Source organism: Bombus pascuorum, chromosome 17 (assembly GCF_905332965.1).
Source record: "Bombus pascuorum chromosome 17, iyBomPasc1.1, whole genome shotgun sequence".
NCBI classification, from domain to species: domain Eukaryota; kingdom Metazoa; phylum Arthropoda; class Insecta; order Hymenoptera; family Apidae; genus Bombus; species Bombus pascuorum.
Window position 1 is genome coordinate 1,640,460 of NC_083504.1, and position 19,018 is coordinate 1,659,477.

At 35.2% G+C, this 19,018-nt stretch overlaps 2 protein-coding genes across 2 annotated transcripts; both read right to left on the bottom strand.

The window, feature by feature from the left end:
- Positions 1–1,946: 1,946 nt before the first annotated feature.
- On the bottom strand, positions 1,947–6,542 carry LOC132915514 (uncharacterized). The gene is made up of 2 exons (XM_060975391.1): positions 5,725–6,542; positions 1,947–2,508 (listed from the first exon to the last, which is right to left on the bottom strand). The coding sequence occupies exons 1-2, from the start codon at positions 6,220–6,222 to the stop codon at positions 2,446–2,448; spliced, it is 561 nt and encodes a 186-aa protein (XP_060831374.1). The 5' UTR covers positions 6,223–6,542; the 3' UTR covers positions 1,947–2,445.
- Positions 6,543–10,297: 3,755 nt separating this feature from the next.
- On the bottom strand, positions 10,298–18,660 carry LOC132915548 (E3 ubiquitin-protein ligase XIAP-like). Its single transcript, XM_060975417.1, has 5 exons — positions 18,436–18,660; positions 18,263–18,347; positions 18,037–18,144; positions 10,479–11,449; positions 10,298–10,390 (listed from the first exon to the last, which is right to left on the bottom strand). The coding sequence occupies exons 1-5, from the start codon at positions 18,658–18,660 to the stop codon at positions 10,298–10,300; spliced, it is 1,482 nt and encodes a 493-aa protein (XP_060831400.1).
- Between the last annotated feature and the right edge of the window lie 358 nt (positions 18,661–19,018).

Consider the following 19,018-nt stretch of genomic DNA (forward strand, 5'->3'; position numbering starts at 1 on the left):
TTAACTAATTTTATAGTATTGTCAGTAGCAATACCAGAATATTTAAAGTAGTTTTTTCGTATATTAAATAGTAATTTTCGTTGAATTCACTGTAAAAATTAGCGTTGCGATATTATTCCATCACGATTTTTACTAATTTTTCCTGTTTGCGTTGCGATAATGAATGGCCGCGTTTTGTTAAATAGAGTTACGTTTACAAAATGCCCAAATCCTCCGACTGCATTTGTGGCACACTGTTCTTGGATCACACCGATACAGCTGGAAGAGCTGTACAAGTGTTATCGTTCGTCGGTAACTTGCTAAATGGTTGCACTGCGATATATCGACCCCCCACTCGTGATTTTTCGTATTAGTGTCGCGACAGATTGATTACGGGTGATATTAGAGTGCGAAATAGCATCGCGGCTTATCATTAGCGTGGCGAATTAGTGTAGCGATAAAATGATAATCGCGTTTGCTTTAGATTTGCGAATTACGATATCGCGATTGTCTTTTCCAATTTTTATTATGAATTTTTAGAATTTCTTGTAGAACTATACGTACCAGAATTTATTCTGATTTTCTATTGCTTAAAATTGGATTAGAAAAATGTTAGTTTTCAATTAATTTTATAGTATTGTCAGTAGCAATACCAGAATATTTTTCATATAGTAAATAGTAATTTTCATTAAATTCACTTTAAGAGTTAGCCTTGCGATGTTGTTCCATCGCGAGTTCTATTTATTTTTCCCTTTAGCTTTGCGGTAATGAATGATCGCGTTTTGTTAAGTAGAGTTACGTTTACAAAATGCTCAAACCCCCCGAATCTATTTGTCGGATACTGTTCCTGGATCACACGTGCAGCTGGAAGAGCTGTATAAGTGTTATCGTTCGTCGGTAACTTCCTAAATGGTTGCACTGCGATACATTAGTGTTGTGTATTGCTTCAATACGAGTGCGTAGATTTATATTTATTGGCGTTGCGTATAAAATTTCGGGAATTTTCATAATTTTTTTTTTTTTAATGGTATATTAATTGATATTGCAGATATATCGATGTACTCTTCGCGTTTGATTTTGAGAATTTTCTACTTTACAAATATTACTAGTAAATTAGCGTTGCGAATCAAAAATATTCTGTTCCACTCACGGTTTCTTGATCGGGTTTATATAGAGTGGAAAACTATCAAATTTTAGTAATAGCTCTTTTGGCTACTGCTTTCTTTCTTTTTCAGCACCCCTTAGTATTACGCCCCTTATTATTACGTTTATTACTGAAAATACTCTTATAAGACATATTAGAATCAAACTACTAGAATCAAACATACTATACGCCAAAATAATTTACTAATAATTCTCAATGAGAAATAATTGTAAAAAGTCTACCAAATAAAAAAAAAGTTTTATTATTTAAGTACAGCTAGACTAAAGTATTGCGGACCTTCCCAAAAATTCCAAAGGGCCCCTATGTCCTTTCATCTCCGACATATAAATTTCTGACAGCGGCAATAATTGTTTTATTCGATTGTTAAAGGATATCATTAAGAAAAATTCACTTGTTTACTGTTTCAACACTCTTTTGCGACAAATGTAAGACCAATGATATTCGATTATCCGTAAGTATGAATGGTTTACTGCTCTACCTTATCCACATGGTGTGCTATTAAAATGTCCCTTTCCACTGCAGTACAGGTAGCATGGTGTATCGAGTACTGCGTTTATGCCAGGCCATTTGGGGCACTGTGTTATGGGCAATTACTGCATACGTTATGTACGCAAAATGCAATTACATCAGCCTATGATAATATACGTTCAGCAACCTTCTACATGTATAACAGAAATTTTGTACAAGATGCTTAAAAAAAAGATCAAAAAGGTTACTATCACATTTATTTATTTCTATTGAATGAAAGATGATGGAAAGTTGTTAGGAAAGGCAGCGAGGGATAGACTGACTCGAAATGAGGTTTAAAGTGAACTTTACAAATAATTTATTTTACACAACTTACATAAATATAGCACAATGATTGATCGAGGTAACGTGATGGTATTCGACACGAATACACTTCGCGTTGATTCCTTTTTATCTCAAACGAAGATGGCGAAACAGGGAATCACCGCGACCAGGTGACGATTATTTTCAATTTTGAAATCGAAAAAACCAGTCACGTGATTCGGTTCAGTGAATGTCGTTAGTCGTCGATCGTTCGAACGACCGATCGATCTCTCAAAAGATCTTCGTCTTCTAACAATATGCGCACACCGTGGGATTAAGAGGGAAGAAGAAATAAAATAAAGAGAATGGCGGAAGGGACAAGACGAAACCTATACGGGGCAACAAATACAATGAGGTGACTTGGGAAGATCTCAGCAGCAGTCCTGTGGTATCGATGGTTGTCGTGTTAAAACGAATCGCGACGAGTCGTCATAAACAAAATAAAAAATGAAAAAAGAAAAGAAAACACACTAGCAATGCCATGTTTCTGATGGAGGCACTCGTCCTTGCTCAGTAATCCGTTGCATCAGGACCTAAAAATTTAGACAGACTAGATTATTAACGTCCTATAATTATCCTATACTTTGGTTAAAAAAAAAAAAAAAAAAAAAAAAAAAAAAAAAAAAAAAAAAAAAAAAAAACTTGGAACTCTGTCGCGCTACGATTTTTGTAGACAGTAATTATTCTAATTATTTTTTATGTAGAAAGGATTCAGCATCGTTGAATTTCATGAAATAATTAACTCTTATCGTAGTCTATAATTGGTTCAAAATTTGATGGCTACTCAAAATACAATTGAAAAATAGTCGACTACTTTTTTTTTTAATTAAAACTATTAACCATAGAGAGGGGAAAATTGGGAAAATGTTGAGTAACCACTTAAAATTTAACAAACTGTAATAGTTACAATTTCAGCAATATAATAAAATGATAGAAATAGTTGTGAATACAGTAAAATGCTAATTAAAAGCAACGAATGACACTAAATTATTACTTGATCAAAGCATGGATTATTTCAGTAAGTAGCTCCATTAACGATCGACAGATTATTATCGATCATCGAGGTGTTAATTTACTTACGACTCGCTCTGTCTCTGAATTTGATAATAAAATCCAGACAATCGTATCGATCCGATAAATCGCGATTTAATCGTCGCGCTTTGAACTGATGGCATAATATACAACAGAACAAATGCATCGTGCATGCGCATATACAGAGGGTGTCCTGAATTAGAATGTTCTAAAACAATGTCCTTTGGGATTTTTTTACAAGGGAAAGAAAGAAATGAAGTTATTGAATAATTTTGAGGTGTGGTTTTTTATGTGTGGATTGGTCGTGATAGTTGTAGTTGCTAGTGCAGAAATATCGTTGCTGGGGTATTGCTGTATTTCTTCCCATTTAAAAATTGTGGAAGAAAAACCAAAAAACTATGGGCGCAGGGACTCGAGAACTCGCCTCCCAAACGTTCGTAACCAAAGATGCTAACCATAGCGCTACCGCCGTCCGGTACATTTTTTTTTTTTCATGATATTTATGAACCCAGAAAATGATTATTACACATGTATAGTATTCATAATAAACAATGAATTTCGATTGTGGAGTGAATTAGGCAAAAGTACCGATACGTGTCGGTATAGCCATACAATGCTATGTGTGTTGGTATTACATTATTTTTTGACATTACAATTTATAATTTAGATTTAAGTCGCTGTAAAGCGGTGCTTATATATGATATTATTTCTTTCTTCCTATCTCTGTCCTGAAAACCTGGTCGCAAAAACAGGGCAGTTCGGCAGTCTGCTTTTGGTTTCGGTGGGTCTGTGGGACTTTGGGAAAGGGCGGGAGTTGGCGGACGGGAGGGGGTCCGCCGTCCGGTGCTAGTTGGTGTCGAGTGGTGCTATTTGTTGTCGAGTGCCGCCACATACATGTATTTAACGAACACAAAAAAATTTTTTAAAGTACAAAAATAAATTGTAACAGATTTATAAGCCTATTTCATGGGCGTCTTGTCGCTGCAGTCTTCAAATGGCGGGAAAGATGCAGCTCGTAATTCTTGAGTGAAACAAAAAACCAAAAAAGGATTAAATTATTATATATTTTTCAACAACGGCAGAAAAAATGTGAAATTAAAAATTTTAGTGAGTAAAAAAAATGTTTTTTAAAAAAGAAATATAAACTTTACTACTATACTATACTACTATATACTATACAATTATTTACATAACAACATTGTACTATAACAATTATTTACATAAACTTTTTTCTGCCTTTGTTTAGTTCACCCAGAAGAAAAATATATAATAATTTAATCCTTTTTTGGTATTTGTTTCACTCAAGAATTACGAGCTGCATCTTTCCCGCCATATGAAGATTGCATCTACTATGACGCTCATGTATAAAGAGGCTCAGAAATCTGTTAGAATTAATTTTTTTACTTTAAAAAAAATTCTTTTGTATTCGTTAAATACATATAAAACTATACCTCAAAATTCAATAACTTCACTTCTTTCTTTCTCTACTAAAAAAAAATCACAAAAAACGCTGTTCTAGAACACTCTAATTCAGGACACCCTCTTCAGGATTATTAAAATAGGAAAACGATTGGCGTTATTCACAGGATACGGTCGATCACACAATCAAGCATGCATGAAGTATAGTTTTATTCGCAACATAATGCAGTTGTGGGTCGAATCATGAGGCAATCCTGCGCGAAATCACACTCTGCAAAGATTATGAACGTAAATCACATCGTCTTCCTTTCAGCAATCTTTCTTTTGCACTCTGAAATGAAACACTGATAATGAATTTTCTTCGCTTATCTTAACGTTTTCTCTATAGAAAAATACCACCAGAACATCTTTGTAGATAATGATTTATCGCTGATCTCATTCCTTATAGATCATTGACACCACCGATGGTAAAAAGAACGAAGAAGACGGAGCACTGGAATTTGGACGGAGGTGCTGGCAATTCGCTTGCAAAAGGATAACAGAAAAACGATAAAAACGATAAAACAAGACATACGAAACGTTAATATTGATCCAGGAGAGAAGACAAACTAGAATCGCATCGTTTGGACCAGAGGCGGCTGGTTAGTGACAAACCTTAGCAAAGAGCAACCAAAGAGAAAAACAAAGAAAAAGAAAACTCGGAATCACGGCTGACAGGATCGATTCGTTCGCGGAGTGAAGAAAATTGACAAGGAAATAAACAAATAAAAAAATTAATAAATAAAAACAATTATACCCGTGTACAAGATCGGTGCCCGTTCGACAGCAAACGAAACACACGAGTAGAATAGAAAAAGAAGAAGAAACAAAGACAAAAAAAAGTAGAAAAAAACACTAGAACGATAGAAGAGATTATAAACAAAAAAAAAAAAAAGAAAATTAAATAAAATAAACAAAATATACAAAAAAAATCAGGAAGAAAATGCGAATAGATAAATATATGCAAACGATATGTACCGATAGAAAAAAAAACCACGTAGCCTGTAGCCCCCCGGGCATAGTCAGCCCAGTCTTGCGAATCTAGTGAAAAGTTGCGCGAGGCTCGTCCGTGGACCGGTTGCTCGCGGCCAAACGCGGCCTCATTCTGCCCCGGGCCATCAGCAATGGTCACTTTTTAGGTTAGCTTGGAAGGGCGAGGAATTTGGACAGGATGACACCATCGAATTGGTCTGTTTGTTCGTTCTCAACGTCTGTGGCACGCTTTTTGTACTTTTAATCCGTGGACAAAGCACGTTCACCTTGTACGACCATAACGGCCTTCTACTTTCCAGGACCTTGAAAGCCAAAGATGGCACCACGTCGTGATCCAAGGACGGTGCCGAAGGTTTGGGAGTTTTCCAAGCTTGATAGTATGGGTCTTCCTTGCAGGAAATTCGATCTTGTCGACCTTGACGAAACACGTCGCCATTTTGGTCCGGTGACCTTGAGTTGTCCGCGTCGTGAAGTCTTTTCCACGATTGTTCGCAGATGGGTGAATATTCTGGAGATGTCACGCCGCTAGAGTAATTGGAACAATAATTCTCATCGTAATTGAAGGCGTTGCTCTTCAGAGGTAGGCTAAGGTACTCTTCAGTGGAGGAAGATTCGTTGGTTTTCTCTGCATCTTCTAGAAGGATCGAGTCGTCGTTTAGAAGCCTGAACAATCTCGAGTGAGTTTGAGTCCTCTGATACTTCCTCATGTTCCTCGACGAGGTGCATTCTGAATCTGTATCCACCTCAGAGATCATGCGACTCATGTCCGAAGTGACGCTACTGTCTTCATCGTCCGTCTCTTCTCGAGAATTCTGCACGCTCAACAGGTGCTTCGACTCTTTGCTTCCTTTCTCTTCAATACCCACCTCGTCTTTGCTTCTTTTCAATGTGTCACTGTTTCCTTCTGACTTGTCCACTCGTTTGATCTTCGAGTCTGTATTTTGGAACTTGTCAGAAGGCTCCTTGTTGTGTTGCGAAGATTCCTCTGCCAAGTTAAATTCAGAGACGATCACTTCAGGTTTCAGGATGTTTCTGTTGAAGTCCCGTGTCTCTGAACCAATGTCCTTCACTGTTGAAACAAGTCTTTATGAGTTTGATCGTTCAGCGTTGCTTTGTTCGATTTCCACTGCGCGCGGACACGCCTGGAAATTTCAAACTAAATTCCATTAAAGTTTCTCCCGGTGTTGGACATTTTTTCCAGTTTGAAATTTTAACAATTTTTCTGAATTTCTGGATGAATTTTTCGGATAAATTTCTCCTTGGTCTATCGATTTCAAGCTTGTTTTGGCCGATTTTTATTTCCACAAGTTGTGGCTGCAAGCTTCCAAAACTTGCATAATCAAATATTTCCGACGTTGATTTTAATAGAGGAAACTTTCTCGGGAAAATTTTCTATCTGTCACTGTGTAAGTATCCGTTCATTCACTGCCTTTATTTCTTGCATTTTCTTCGAAATTCCTTCGCCGATATTAGCGAACTTAATATTTCCAAAATTTATAGCGACTCTATCTGCAAGTTTCTAATTCACTAAACCCATTACCCATGTACAGATGCGAAGTTTCGTTAATTTCGACTCTCTTCTCAGCAGAATATTTTTCTTCTTGCAATCTCCTAAGCTTTCGTCGTTAACATCTATTCGACATCTTAAATTCCGACCTACTTAATCGAATAAACTAACAGATAATTTGTTACTTTTCGAGGAAACGCATTATGCGTGGAATAATGAAATACGATTATAATTTGAGACGAATAAACAATTACAGCAGACAATGGGGCAAATGAAATTGCATAATATCACAGAGAAACTAATAAACTTTTATATTTCAAACTTTTGGTCATAGTGAAAAATGACAAGCACCTGAAACTTTCGTCTAATTGAACAATGGTATAAAGCATAAATAGCAATTTTGTTACGATACGGCTGATTTGATATGAGATGGTGTTAGATGTAAGTGTCCAAGTAATAGTCTCTCGATATTCAACAAAAAGGTTTATTAAACAATTAACAGTCTAACCTAACTGTAAACCCAATCAGACTTTTCGAATGTGTTAACTTTGCTGTTACGCGACGGTTGCCGCACGGTATGCATTCTTCGAAATATTCGGCGAACGGGCCGTAGGGATATCGATGGTACATTTGGGCATGTCGGCTTTACGCTTTGTATCGCGAAGCCGTCGAAAAGATTCGTCGTCGAGTGCCGCCACAGATAATTCGCGGCATTCCAATCTATCTTCGTTGTATGAGATTAAAGACCAGGTAGATAAAATTATTTTCTCGTACGATCTAATCAGGCAGAAAAAATCGCAGCGGAGGAAGAATCATCCTAAATATCGATTCTGTGTCGTAAAATCAACTTGCAGTAGACACGACAGTCGTAATCTGCACATTCACAATCTATTCACGAAACACGCCGCGTCTGCTCTTCTCTTCTCTTCTCTACTCTTCTTTTACCATCGCTGTAATCGGCATCGCAGATAAGGCAGGCAGCATTCTTTTCGACAGGTTTTCCCCCAATATTCGGAGTTAGCAAGCAACAAGCCACTAATACCTAAAATTCCACGTTACAATTTCTGTTTGCCAAACGTTTGCATAATCGACACGAAACGATAATATACGAACGAATAGCTGAAGCGATTCGCTCTAAAGTCTCGACAGATTTTGTTCATTTTGTCGAGCGCCTAAAATGCCAATTAAGCTGTCCACGTGGTTCGAGTTGCAAACTTTATAACGTGCAACGTGAAAAAACTCTAACTTTTAAAAAATAGCTGATGCGCTGTTCGTAAACTTATCGTAAACTTGGCATAATCTCATGTGACAAACAATTATTATTAGACGCAAAATGAACAATCTAACGCTTCTTCCCCAGGAAGCATTCATCCATCTTGTCGAACCATCTTGTCGAATTTCAAACGAACACGTATAATACGTTTCAGTTTCGCTAGGTAATAATATCTGTATCACGTACGGCGATGCAGGCGGTATTGAAGAAGAAAGCCATCTTATGTTACAACTATAACGAGTAAATTTACTCGGTTAACTCGAGAGGAATTAAAAAAGAACCTGATTTTTAAGTAATAATTAAGTAAGAAGTTTATAAGTATCGCAGACGTTATGATATTATTATATAATGATGTTATTATAGCTGTTATTCAAGAAAAAAGAACATTTTATTTTGTAATTAGCACGAGTAATTGAACGAATATCGATAATGTAATATGAATATAATGCTTAATATGAATTTTATCTGTCTGATTATTTAATACGTTAACTTATTTCACAGTAACGTGTCATCGACTGCCGTTAGGCTTTTTTCCCCTTTTTGTTCAAACTAATTGATAGTCGAAAACTAGTATCAAAGAAGCGTGAGTTTAGTGTTAGTTTATAGAAATTATTAAATTGATGAAAATGGATATCGTATTAAATTGTTAAAGATTTACGATTTACGATAAAAATTAAGAAATTGTTCAATTTGACTTTGTTATAATGGAAAAACCGTATTTTGCTATATCAAATAATCGTTACCGTTTCATTGACATTCCGACATATAACCTTGTCAAGTTATATAAGGAACACGCAAGTCTTCCTAAGCGCGCTAGCTCTTTTGTGCTAGCTCAACTCCCGGAGAGTGAACACCGAAAAAGAAATTAAATACTAGGTAAATAAAAAAAGATATCAAATTATAACATTGAAAGTAGTAAGTTAAACTGTTGTTTTATACATTTATGCCATTAATTTCTAACATTTGACCTATTAATTTATGACATTTCAGCCATAATTTTCTTTCATTTTTAAACTATTAATTTCGAATATTCAAATTATTAATTTATAACATTTAAGCTTTTAATTTACTGCATTTAAACTGTTATTTTATGAATTTAAGCCATTAACCTCTAACGTTGAAACTATTAATCTCTAACATTTAAGCCGTTAATTCACGACACTTACGCTATTAATTTATACCATTTAAGCCATTCATTTATAACATTCAGACTATTAACATATAACATTTAAACTATAAAATTAATACATTTAAAACATTAATTTATGACAATTAAACCATTACATGACAACATTTAAAACATATATTTATAACATTTAAACTATTAATTAACAGCATTCGGAACATTTATTTATTACAGTTAAAACATTGATTTATAACATTTAACCTATTAATTAATAACAATTACCTAAATGAGACACGAGCATAGTTAGCTCTCCGTGGTGAGATCTGATAATTGGTATCGTTTGCCAAAAATTAATGAGTCAATTTGGTTAATTAATCTTTGGAAAACGATACCAAGCCAAGAACTACGCTACAGTCCAGTTTGGATTCCTGATATATACACTTAATTTAACGGTACATAATACGTCATTTTTAAAAAATTACAAAGCATATTCACATAAAAGATAGGAATAAACTAATTTATATATGTACATTTTGTGTGTGTGTGTGTGTGTGTGTGTGTGTGTGTGTGTGTGTGTGTGTGTGTGTGTGTGTGTGTGTGTGTGTGTGTGTGTGTGTGTGTGTGTGAATGTATTAAGTGAAATATATACGAGTTACTGCTTTAATTTCAATTTTGCAAACCATGCATCGTGCAAAAGCACGGTAGCAATACCGACACGTCACCAAGTGTTCACAAGGTAGAAACATAATACTTGCTTCTCGTTCCGTACAAACTTTACACGATCGCGAATTCTTCAATTTTTTATTTTTTCCCTCCAGATCAGCTAAAATAGCAAACAGTATATTTAAATGTAATATATAATAAAATTTATTATACGTATACAGATTTCATACCAATTAAAGAATTTCTGATCAATCTGTGTTTTCATTTCTATTACTTACCAACTTTTTCAACGAGAGTCTTCTCGTTAGTTTCATTTTCACTAGTGGGTTTCACATGATTGTCAAATTTAACTTGTGTCGGTGCCTGAAATAGATATAATGTGCATAAGTATATATTGGAATTATTAATTATACATGTGGTTCAGGGTGTAAAAGTTTTTCTTTCTACTTACTTCTGCAGCAGTTGCATAGAATTGCTCGCCTTTTACATTATTGATGTATTCGCAGCCCCGCGTTACAAGTAAATAATAGCACGAGGACGAGTAATAGGCATGTTGTCTCCAGATATCGTCGCCTGGTCTCCAACGATCTATTTTAATACCACATTGGTAGCATATCGTTCTCTCGCCTACTCCGCTATAAAAAAAGCCTGCTTCCGCTAGCTCTTCACCTTTCATATGCGTAACAGGCCAGGTTTCAAACGTAGATAGTCTTGATGCACACGTGATATATTGATAATATTCTGGCAATGCAGCTTTCTTTATCCCCAAACGGCTAAGAAGTTCATACGCAGTACCGTTTTCTGTATGTGTTGAATATTCTTTGGACAAATATTCTAATCCATATCGACCTGATTTCATTCTATCTGTCGATATAGATTCTGTATCAATTGGTACATTTTCACAATTTTCATTCCGTACAAATCTGCAAGTTGCAGACCAAATTTCGTGCACCTGCATTGGAGTACGACCCTTTAACCAGTGACTTATCACCACTCGACACACAAAACATCTGACTCTATCTAATTTGCCCGTATAATAGAATCCTGCTGCTGCAAGACTGGCAGGGTCAATGCAAGATACAGGCCAGTTTCGAAAACTCGAAAGTCTTGCTGCTTCAAAACGAAAATCATCATAACGTTTTCGACTGGCACGCGACGTCGATAGACGAAGCAACGACTCCGGTACCGGAAACCTTTCTAGCGCTGAGATCGACGGCTCTTCGGGTATTATTGGTGAAGTTAACGAGGGGTCAAATGACATAGTTGGATCATCTAACGCGTATGAATCATCAGACGAAATTGAATCGTCTGACAATTCTTCATGCTCTGCAGATTCTTCGCATTGTGGTAGCACAGGTTGCATGTTACATATAGGAAACATTTTGTTATTGTTACTTATTGTTACTTGTAGAGTTTTCAAATCTATTTAAAAGAAAGAAAAAAAAGAAAAATTAAATTAAAAGAAATTAAAATATCTAGTAATTGTAACAAGCCGATATTATCGAAGTAATCTCAGTTCCGTGTGTTTTAGCGCAAAAGTTAAAAATTGTCTTTGAAGAATTACAGCGATTTCATTTGATATTTGAACCGTTTGAAGGATCCCGAAACTTTCTGTACAATCTACATAAATTCTTTCGCTACGATATTTTGACTAACAAATGGTAAAACGTTTTTAGTTAACTTATTTTCGAGAAATATTATACAATTTCAGTGTACAATCGATCAAACAGAAATGTAATACAGACAAAACTTACGAATATGAGATGTTTAGGTACCGCTACAACAGCTCACCAACTCTTCAAATTGAATCTTGACAAAGATTTAATATCCTCTTCTTGTATATCTTATATTGTTAAATTTACTAAAACTGCACTATATAACTGTACGAACGAATCACACAAACTATTCCACTCTTAGAGTAGTACTGAACCTCGAATTTTCAACCTTGCTGCTAGTACGTGCCTATTTATATACCTATCCCTACCACGTTACTCCTCCATCCCGCCATAATGCAGTGTGCAGATTGTGCAAGTTGTCGACCAATCAAGTGTCACTGATGCTCCACCCGTTACCGTACCGCCCCTTATGTACCGTACTGCATTATCATTGGCTGTATATAATATAATAAAACTATTTTTACAAATAAGTACACAATTTTTTCAATATGTGAAACATCTCACACAGGGTTTCTGCAGAAAACTTTAACCGTTTCTAGGCATTATGGTGTATTATATTTTATCTATTATATCATATGATATCATATCATATCATATCGCAATCGTATATCGTCTTTGTCACTTTTCGCAAATGTTCCTTACGTTTGGCAACAATATACCATATATTTAGTTTGGCGCTAAAATTGTTAATTGCGTATGCACTAGATGATAGTAAAGACCAGGATTAAGGCTATTACTGAAAGCAATACACTTGGCTTGAAAAGCAGTAAAATCTTGAAAAATATCGAGGACAACGTTCTCGTTTGTCAAATGCGAAAAAAAAGAAAAAAAAAAAAAAAAAAGTAAGACGAAGTAAAACCATTAACATTGACGATGCCTATGTTTCGTTACTAACAATCCTGAAATTGCTAAAATTATTCATCATTCTCATTATTGAATGTCTCATATCTAGTGTTTATAATCGTGTTGAATGTAGCGGCGTATCTACGGTATCCGATTTCGCTTGCTTTTTCTTTAATTTTCTTTATCTTTCTTTAGCATCTTGCACTAGCATCATGCGTCTTAGGCACGAAACATTCTTACGGCCACAAGTGAACGTTCTAAATTTTCCATTTTTCTTGTATCTTGCTGTATGTTTCTAATTACTAAGAAAACAGCAAGTAGAATTTCAAAAGAAAAACCTTTCTGTTTATAACGGTTCTATAATAACGGGTGCGTTTCTTATTGGCTTTATCTCTCCCCATAAAATTCAGCTATTATTCTAAACATTCCGAAATGAGTTTTCCTTCAATAGAATCGACTGGAATGCCCGTATGTCTATGCCTGGCATGCCTCTATCGTCTACTACATAGAGAAATTTCAAGACCTCTAACAAAATAATCCCTACAACTCCTATTACTATTTATTCAAATTGATTTCCTTCACAGGACTTTTCATACCTCTGTGTATACAACTATGCCTACGACTACGAAACTCATCAAAATGTATCTCTCTCTCTCTCTCTCTCTCTCTCTCTCTCTCTCTCTCTTATTTTCACTGTCTCTTATGAGAATTCTGTAGTCCATACCAGGGTCGGTGTGACCGTACGTCATGAATTATCCACGAAAATCCTCACGTTTTTGTTCCTTCAGATAGAACAAATATTACGACATAACTGTAAAAGAAGCCGTTGCAATGGAAATAGAATTGTTGAAAAATTATAGTCTACTAGAATCAAAGCGTTTTGTAGAAAGAGCTCTTGACGCTGGATACAAAAACTTTGCTTAAAGGAAGAAAACGCAATCGGCTGTATTAATAATTAATGAGCTCCTCTAACCCGTATGTTATTGCTTTCTGGATTGCTCTAATATTTTCCTCTAATAATTAGCTTTTGGCTACTTTTGCTTGTCCTTGCTGTCAAATATTCTAGTAACATATAATATAGTATATAGTAATTATATATCTTCATACCTGCTATTATACCTTGAGCCTTTTTATCATAATGTTTTCTTTTCAATATGACACTGACCTGCGCCTTTTTGTTGCATATATTTTCCATCATTGTTTTCCTATGCTACTCTTTGTATATACTCTAATCTTTCTTTACCGAAACTCTGTAAACTTTCTCTTTTAATTAAATCCTTTTCTCCCAGGTATTTTTTTTTTTTTTACTAATCTCACCTCGTTGCATTTTCCTGATTTTCTCCTCGTAGTTCTCTGTCCCTTGCCCCGCATTTACTCTTATCTTTTCTCTTCTTAGCTCCTCGAATACAATGTAATTCAACGTCGATTTACATATGTAGAAGTAAACATTACTTAATCGAGGTCGTTTATCTAACGATCTCGAACCGTCGGCTGCACATCGGTCAACTTCGGCAAATTTCGCCGCTTCGCGAGATAATCGATTATCTCGATAGTTTAGACCACTACGTGTTCAAAAATCTATAATTCAGCAATGAAATAGGAAGCACCGAATGGTACACGATCCGTTGACGGTCGATCCGTTTCCTTTTTAATTACGTTGACCAGTCAAATCCTTCTCTTGAAACCAATTCTTCGTTTCATTTCGTTTTCAATCGCGCAGTTTCATCGCCAGTTCGGATAACCATCGATTCAAGCCGTATTCAATTTCAACCTGAAATACTTGGAACGAAGTCACACAGCGATAATACACGCCGCGTCTCGCGCTGTTGCCACTTTAAGTAAACAAAGTTTTTGCCGGCAACCGCGTTCATCGCCCAAGGATCGAGGAGGAATTCGTTGGTGCTAAACAAGTCTTTATCAGTTTGATCGTTCAGCGTTGCTTTGTTCGATTTCCACTGCGCGCGGACACGCCTGGAAATTTCAAACTAAATTCCATTAAAGTTTCTCCCGGTGTTGGACATTTTTTCCAGTTTGAAATTTTAACAATTTTTCTGAATTTCTGGATGAATTTTTCGGATAAATTTCTCCTTGGTCTATCGATTTCAAGCTTGTTTTGGCCGATTTTTATTTCCACAAGTTGTGGCTGCAAGCTTCCAAAACTTGCATAATCAAATATTTCCGACGTTGATTTTAATAGAGGAAACTTTCTCGGGAAAATTTTCTATCTGTCACTGTGTAAGTATCCGTTCATTCACTGCCTTTATTTCTTGCATTTTCTTCGAAATTCCTTCGCCGATATTAGCGAACTTAATATTTCCAAAATTTATAGCGACTCTATCTGCAAGTTTCTAATTCACTAAACCCATTACCCATGTACAGATGCGAAGTTTCGTTAATTTCGACTCTCTTCTCAGCAGAATATTTTTCTTCTTGCAATCTCCTAAGCTTTCGTCGTTAACATCTATTCGACATCTTAAATTCCGACCTACTTAATCGAATAAACTAACAGATAATTTGTTACTTTTCGAGGAAACGCATTATGCGTGGAATAATGAAATACGATTATAATTTGAGACGAATAAACAATTACAGCAGACAATGGGGCAAATGAAATTGCATAATATCACAGAGAAACTAATAAACTTTTATATTTCAAACTTTTGGTCATAGTGAAAAATGACAAGCACCTGAAACTTTCGTCTAATTGAACAATGGTATAAAGCATAAATAGCAATTTTGTTACGATACGGCTGATTTGATATGAGATGGTGTTAGATGTAAGTGTCCAAGTAATAGTCTCTCGATATTCAACAAAAAGGTTTATTAAACAATTAACAGTCTAACCTAACTGTAAACCCAATCAGACTTTTCGAATGTGTTAACTTTGCTGTTACGCGACGGTTGCCGCACGGTATGCATTCTTCGAAATATTCGGCGAACGGGCCGTAGGGATATCGATGGTACATTTGGGCATGTCGGCTTTACGCTTTGTATCGCGAAGCCGTCGAAAAGATTCGTCGTCGAGTGCCGCCACAGATAATTCGCGGCATTCCAATCTATCTTCGTTGTATGAGATTAAAGACCAGGTAGATAAAATTATTTTCTCGTACGATCTAATCAGGCAGAAAAAATCGCAGCGGAGGAAGAATCATCCTAAATATCGATTCTGTGTCGTAAAATCAACTTGCAGTAGACACGACAGTCGTAATCTGCACATTCACAATCTATTCACGAAACACGCCGCGTCTGCTCTTCTCTTCTCTTCTCTACTCTTCTTTTACCATCGCTGTAATCGGCATCGCAGATAAGGCAGGCAGCATTCTTTTCGACAGGTTTTCCCCCAATATTCGGAGTTAGCAAGCAACAAGCCACTAATACCTAAAATTCCACGTTACAATTTCTGTTTGCCAAACGTTTGCATAATCGACACGAAACGATAATATACGAACGAATAGCTGAAGCGATTCGCTCTAAAGTCTCGACAGATTTTGTTCATTTTGTCGAGCGCCTAAAATGCCAATTAAGCTGTCCACGTGGTTCGAGTTGCAAACTTTATAACGTGCAACGTGAAAAAACTCTAACTTTTAAAAAATAGCTGATGCGCTGTTCGTAAACTTATCGTAAACTTGGCATAATCTCATGTGACAAACAATTATTATTAGACGCAAAATGAACAATCTAACGCTTCTTCCCCAGGAAGCATTCATCCATCTTGTCGAACCATCTTGTCGAATTTCAAACGAACACGTATAATACGTTTCAGTTTCGCTAGGTAATAATATCTGTATCACGTACGGCGATGCAGGCGGTATTGAAGAAGAAAGCCATCTTATGTTACAACTATAACGAGTAAATTTACTCGGTTAACTCGAGAGGAATTAAAAAAGAACCTGATTTTTAAGTAATAATTAAGTAAGAAGTTTATAAGTATCGCAGACGTTATGATATTATTATATAATGATGTTATTATAGCTGTTATTCAAGAAAAAAGAACATTTTATTTTGTAATTAGCACGAGTAATTGAACGAATATCGATAATGTAATATGAATATAATGCTTAATATGAATTTTATCTGTCTGATTATTTAATACGTTAACTTATTTCACAGTAACGTGTCATCGACTGCCGTTAGGCTTTTTTCCCCTTTTTGTTCAAACTAATTGATAGTCGAAAACTAGTATCAAAGAAGCGTGAGTTTAGTGTTAGTTTATAGAAATTATTAAATTGATGAAAATGGATATCGTATTAAATTGTTAAAGATTTACGATTTACGATAAAAATTAAGAAATTGTTCAATTTGACTTTGTTATAATGGAAAAACCGTATTTTGCTATATCAAATAATCGTTACCGTTTCATTGACATTCCGACATATAACCTTGTCAAGTTATATAAGGAACACGCAAGTCTTCCTAAGCGCGCTAGCTCTTTTGTGCTAGCTCAACTCCCGGAGAGTGAACACCGAAAAAGAAATTAAATACTAGGTAAATAAAAAAAGATATCAAATTATAACATTGAAAGTAGTAAGTTAAACTGTTGTTTTATACATTTATGCCATTAATTTCTAACATTTGACCTATTAATTTATGACATTTCAGCCATAATTTTCTTTCATTTTTAAACTATTAATTTCGAATATTCAAATTATTAATTTATAACATTTAAGCTTTTAATTTACTGCATTTAAACTGTTATTTTATGAATTTAAGCCATTAACCTCTAACGTTGAAACTATTAATCTCTAACATTTAAGCCGTTAATTCACGACACTTACGCTATTAATTTATACCATTTAAGCCATTCATTTATAACATTCAGACTATTAACATATAACATTTAAACTATAAAATTAATACATTTAAAACATTAATTTATGACAATTAAACCATTACATGACAACATTTAAAACATATATTTATAACATTTAAACTATTAATTAACAGCATTCGGAACATTTATTTATTACAGTTAAAACATTGATTTATAACATTTAACCTATTAATTAATAACAATTACCTAAATGAGACACGAGCATAGTTAGCTCTCCGTGGTGAGATCTGATAATTGGTATCGTTTGCCAAAAATTAATGAGTCAATTTGGTTAATTAATCTTTGGAAAACGATACCAAGCCAAGAACTACGCTACAGTCCAGTTTGGATTCCTGATATATACACTTAATTTAACGGTACATAATACGTCATTTTTAAAAAATTACAAAGCATATTCACATAAAAGATAGGAATAAACTAATTTATATATGTACATTTTGTGTGTGTGTGTGTGTGTGTGTGTGTGTGTGTGTGTGTGTGTGTGTGTGTGTGTGTGTGTGTGTGTGTGTGTGTGTGTGTGTGTGTGTGTGTGTGTGTGTGTGTGTGTGTGTGTGTGTGTGTGTGTGTGTGAATGTATTAAGTGAAATATATACGAGTTACTGCTTTAATTTCAATTTTGCAAACCATGCATCGTGCAAAAGCACGGTAGCAATACCGACACGTCACCAAGTGTTCACAAGGTAGAAACATAATACTTGCTTCTCGTTCCGTACAAACTTTACACGATCGCGAATTCTTCAATTTTTTATTTTTTCCCTCCAGATCAGCTAAAATAGCAAACAGTATATTTAAATGTAATATATAATAAAATTTATTATACGTATACAGATTTCATACCAATTAAAGAATTTCTGATCAATCTGTGTTTTCATTTCTATTACTTACCAACTTTTTCAACGAGAGTCTTCTCGTTAGTTTCATTTTCACTAGTGGGTTTCACATGATTGTCAAATTTAACTTGTGTCGGTGCCTGAAATAGATATAATGTGCATAAGTATATATTGGAATTATTAATTATACATGTGGTTCAGGGTGTAAAAGTTTTTCTTTCTACTTACTTCTGCAGCAGTTGCATAGAATTGCTCGCCTTTTACATTATTGATGTATTCGCAGCCCCGCGTTACAAGTAAATAATAGCACGAGGACGAGTAATAGGCATGTTGTCTCCAGATATCGTCGCCTGGTCTCCAACGATCTATTTTAATACCACATTGGTAGCATATCGTTCTCTCGCCTACTCCGCTATAAAAAAAGCCTGCTTCCGCTAGCTCTTCACCTTTCATATGCGTAACAGGCCAGGTTTCAAACGTAGATAACTTGATGCACACGTGATATATTGATAATATTCTGGCAATGCAGCTTTCTTTATCCCCAAACGGCTAAGAAGTTCATACGCAGTACCGTTTTCTGTATGTGTTGAATATTCTTTGGACAAATATTCTAATCCATATCGACCTGATTTCATTCTATCTGTCGATATAGATTCTGTATCAATTGGTACATTTTCACAATTTTCATTCCGTACAAATCTGCAAGTTGCAGACCAAATTTCGTGCACCTGCATTGGAGTACGACCCTTTAACCAGTGACTTATCACCACTCGACACACAAAACATCTGACTCTATCTAATTTGCCCGTAT

Coding starts and splice junctions, on each gene's coding strand:
- LOC132915514 (XM_060975391.1), bottom strand. CDS start 6,222: ATGAGTCGCATGATCTCTGAGGTGGATACAGATTCAGAATGCACCTCG. Junction 2,509..5,724: donor GGCCGTTATGGTCGTACAAG/GTGAACGTGCTT, acceptor CTAAATTTTTAG/GTCCTGATGCAACGGATTAC.
- LOC132915548 (XM_060975417.1), bottom strand. CDS start 18,660: ATGAAAGGTGAAGAGCTAGCGGAAGCAGGCTTTTTTTATAGCGGAGTA. Junction 18,348..18,435: donor TCTATGCAACTGCTGCAGAA/GTAAGTAGAAAG, acceptor TATCTATTTCAG/GCACCGACACAAGTTAAATT. Junction 11,450..18,036: donor TTGTGAACACTTGGTGACGT/GTCGGTATTGCT, acceptor TCTTTTAAATAG/ATTTGAAAACTCTACAAGTA.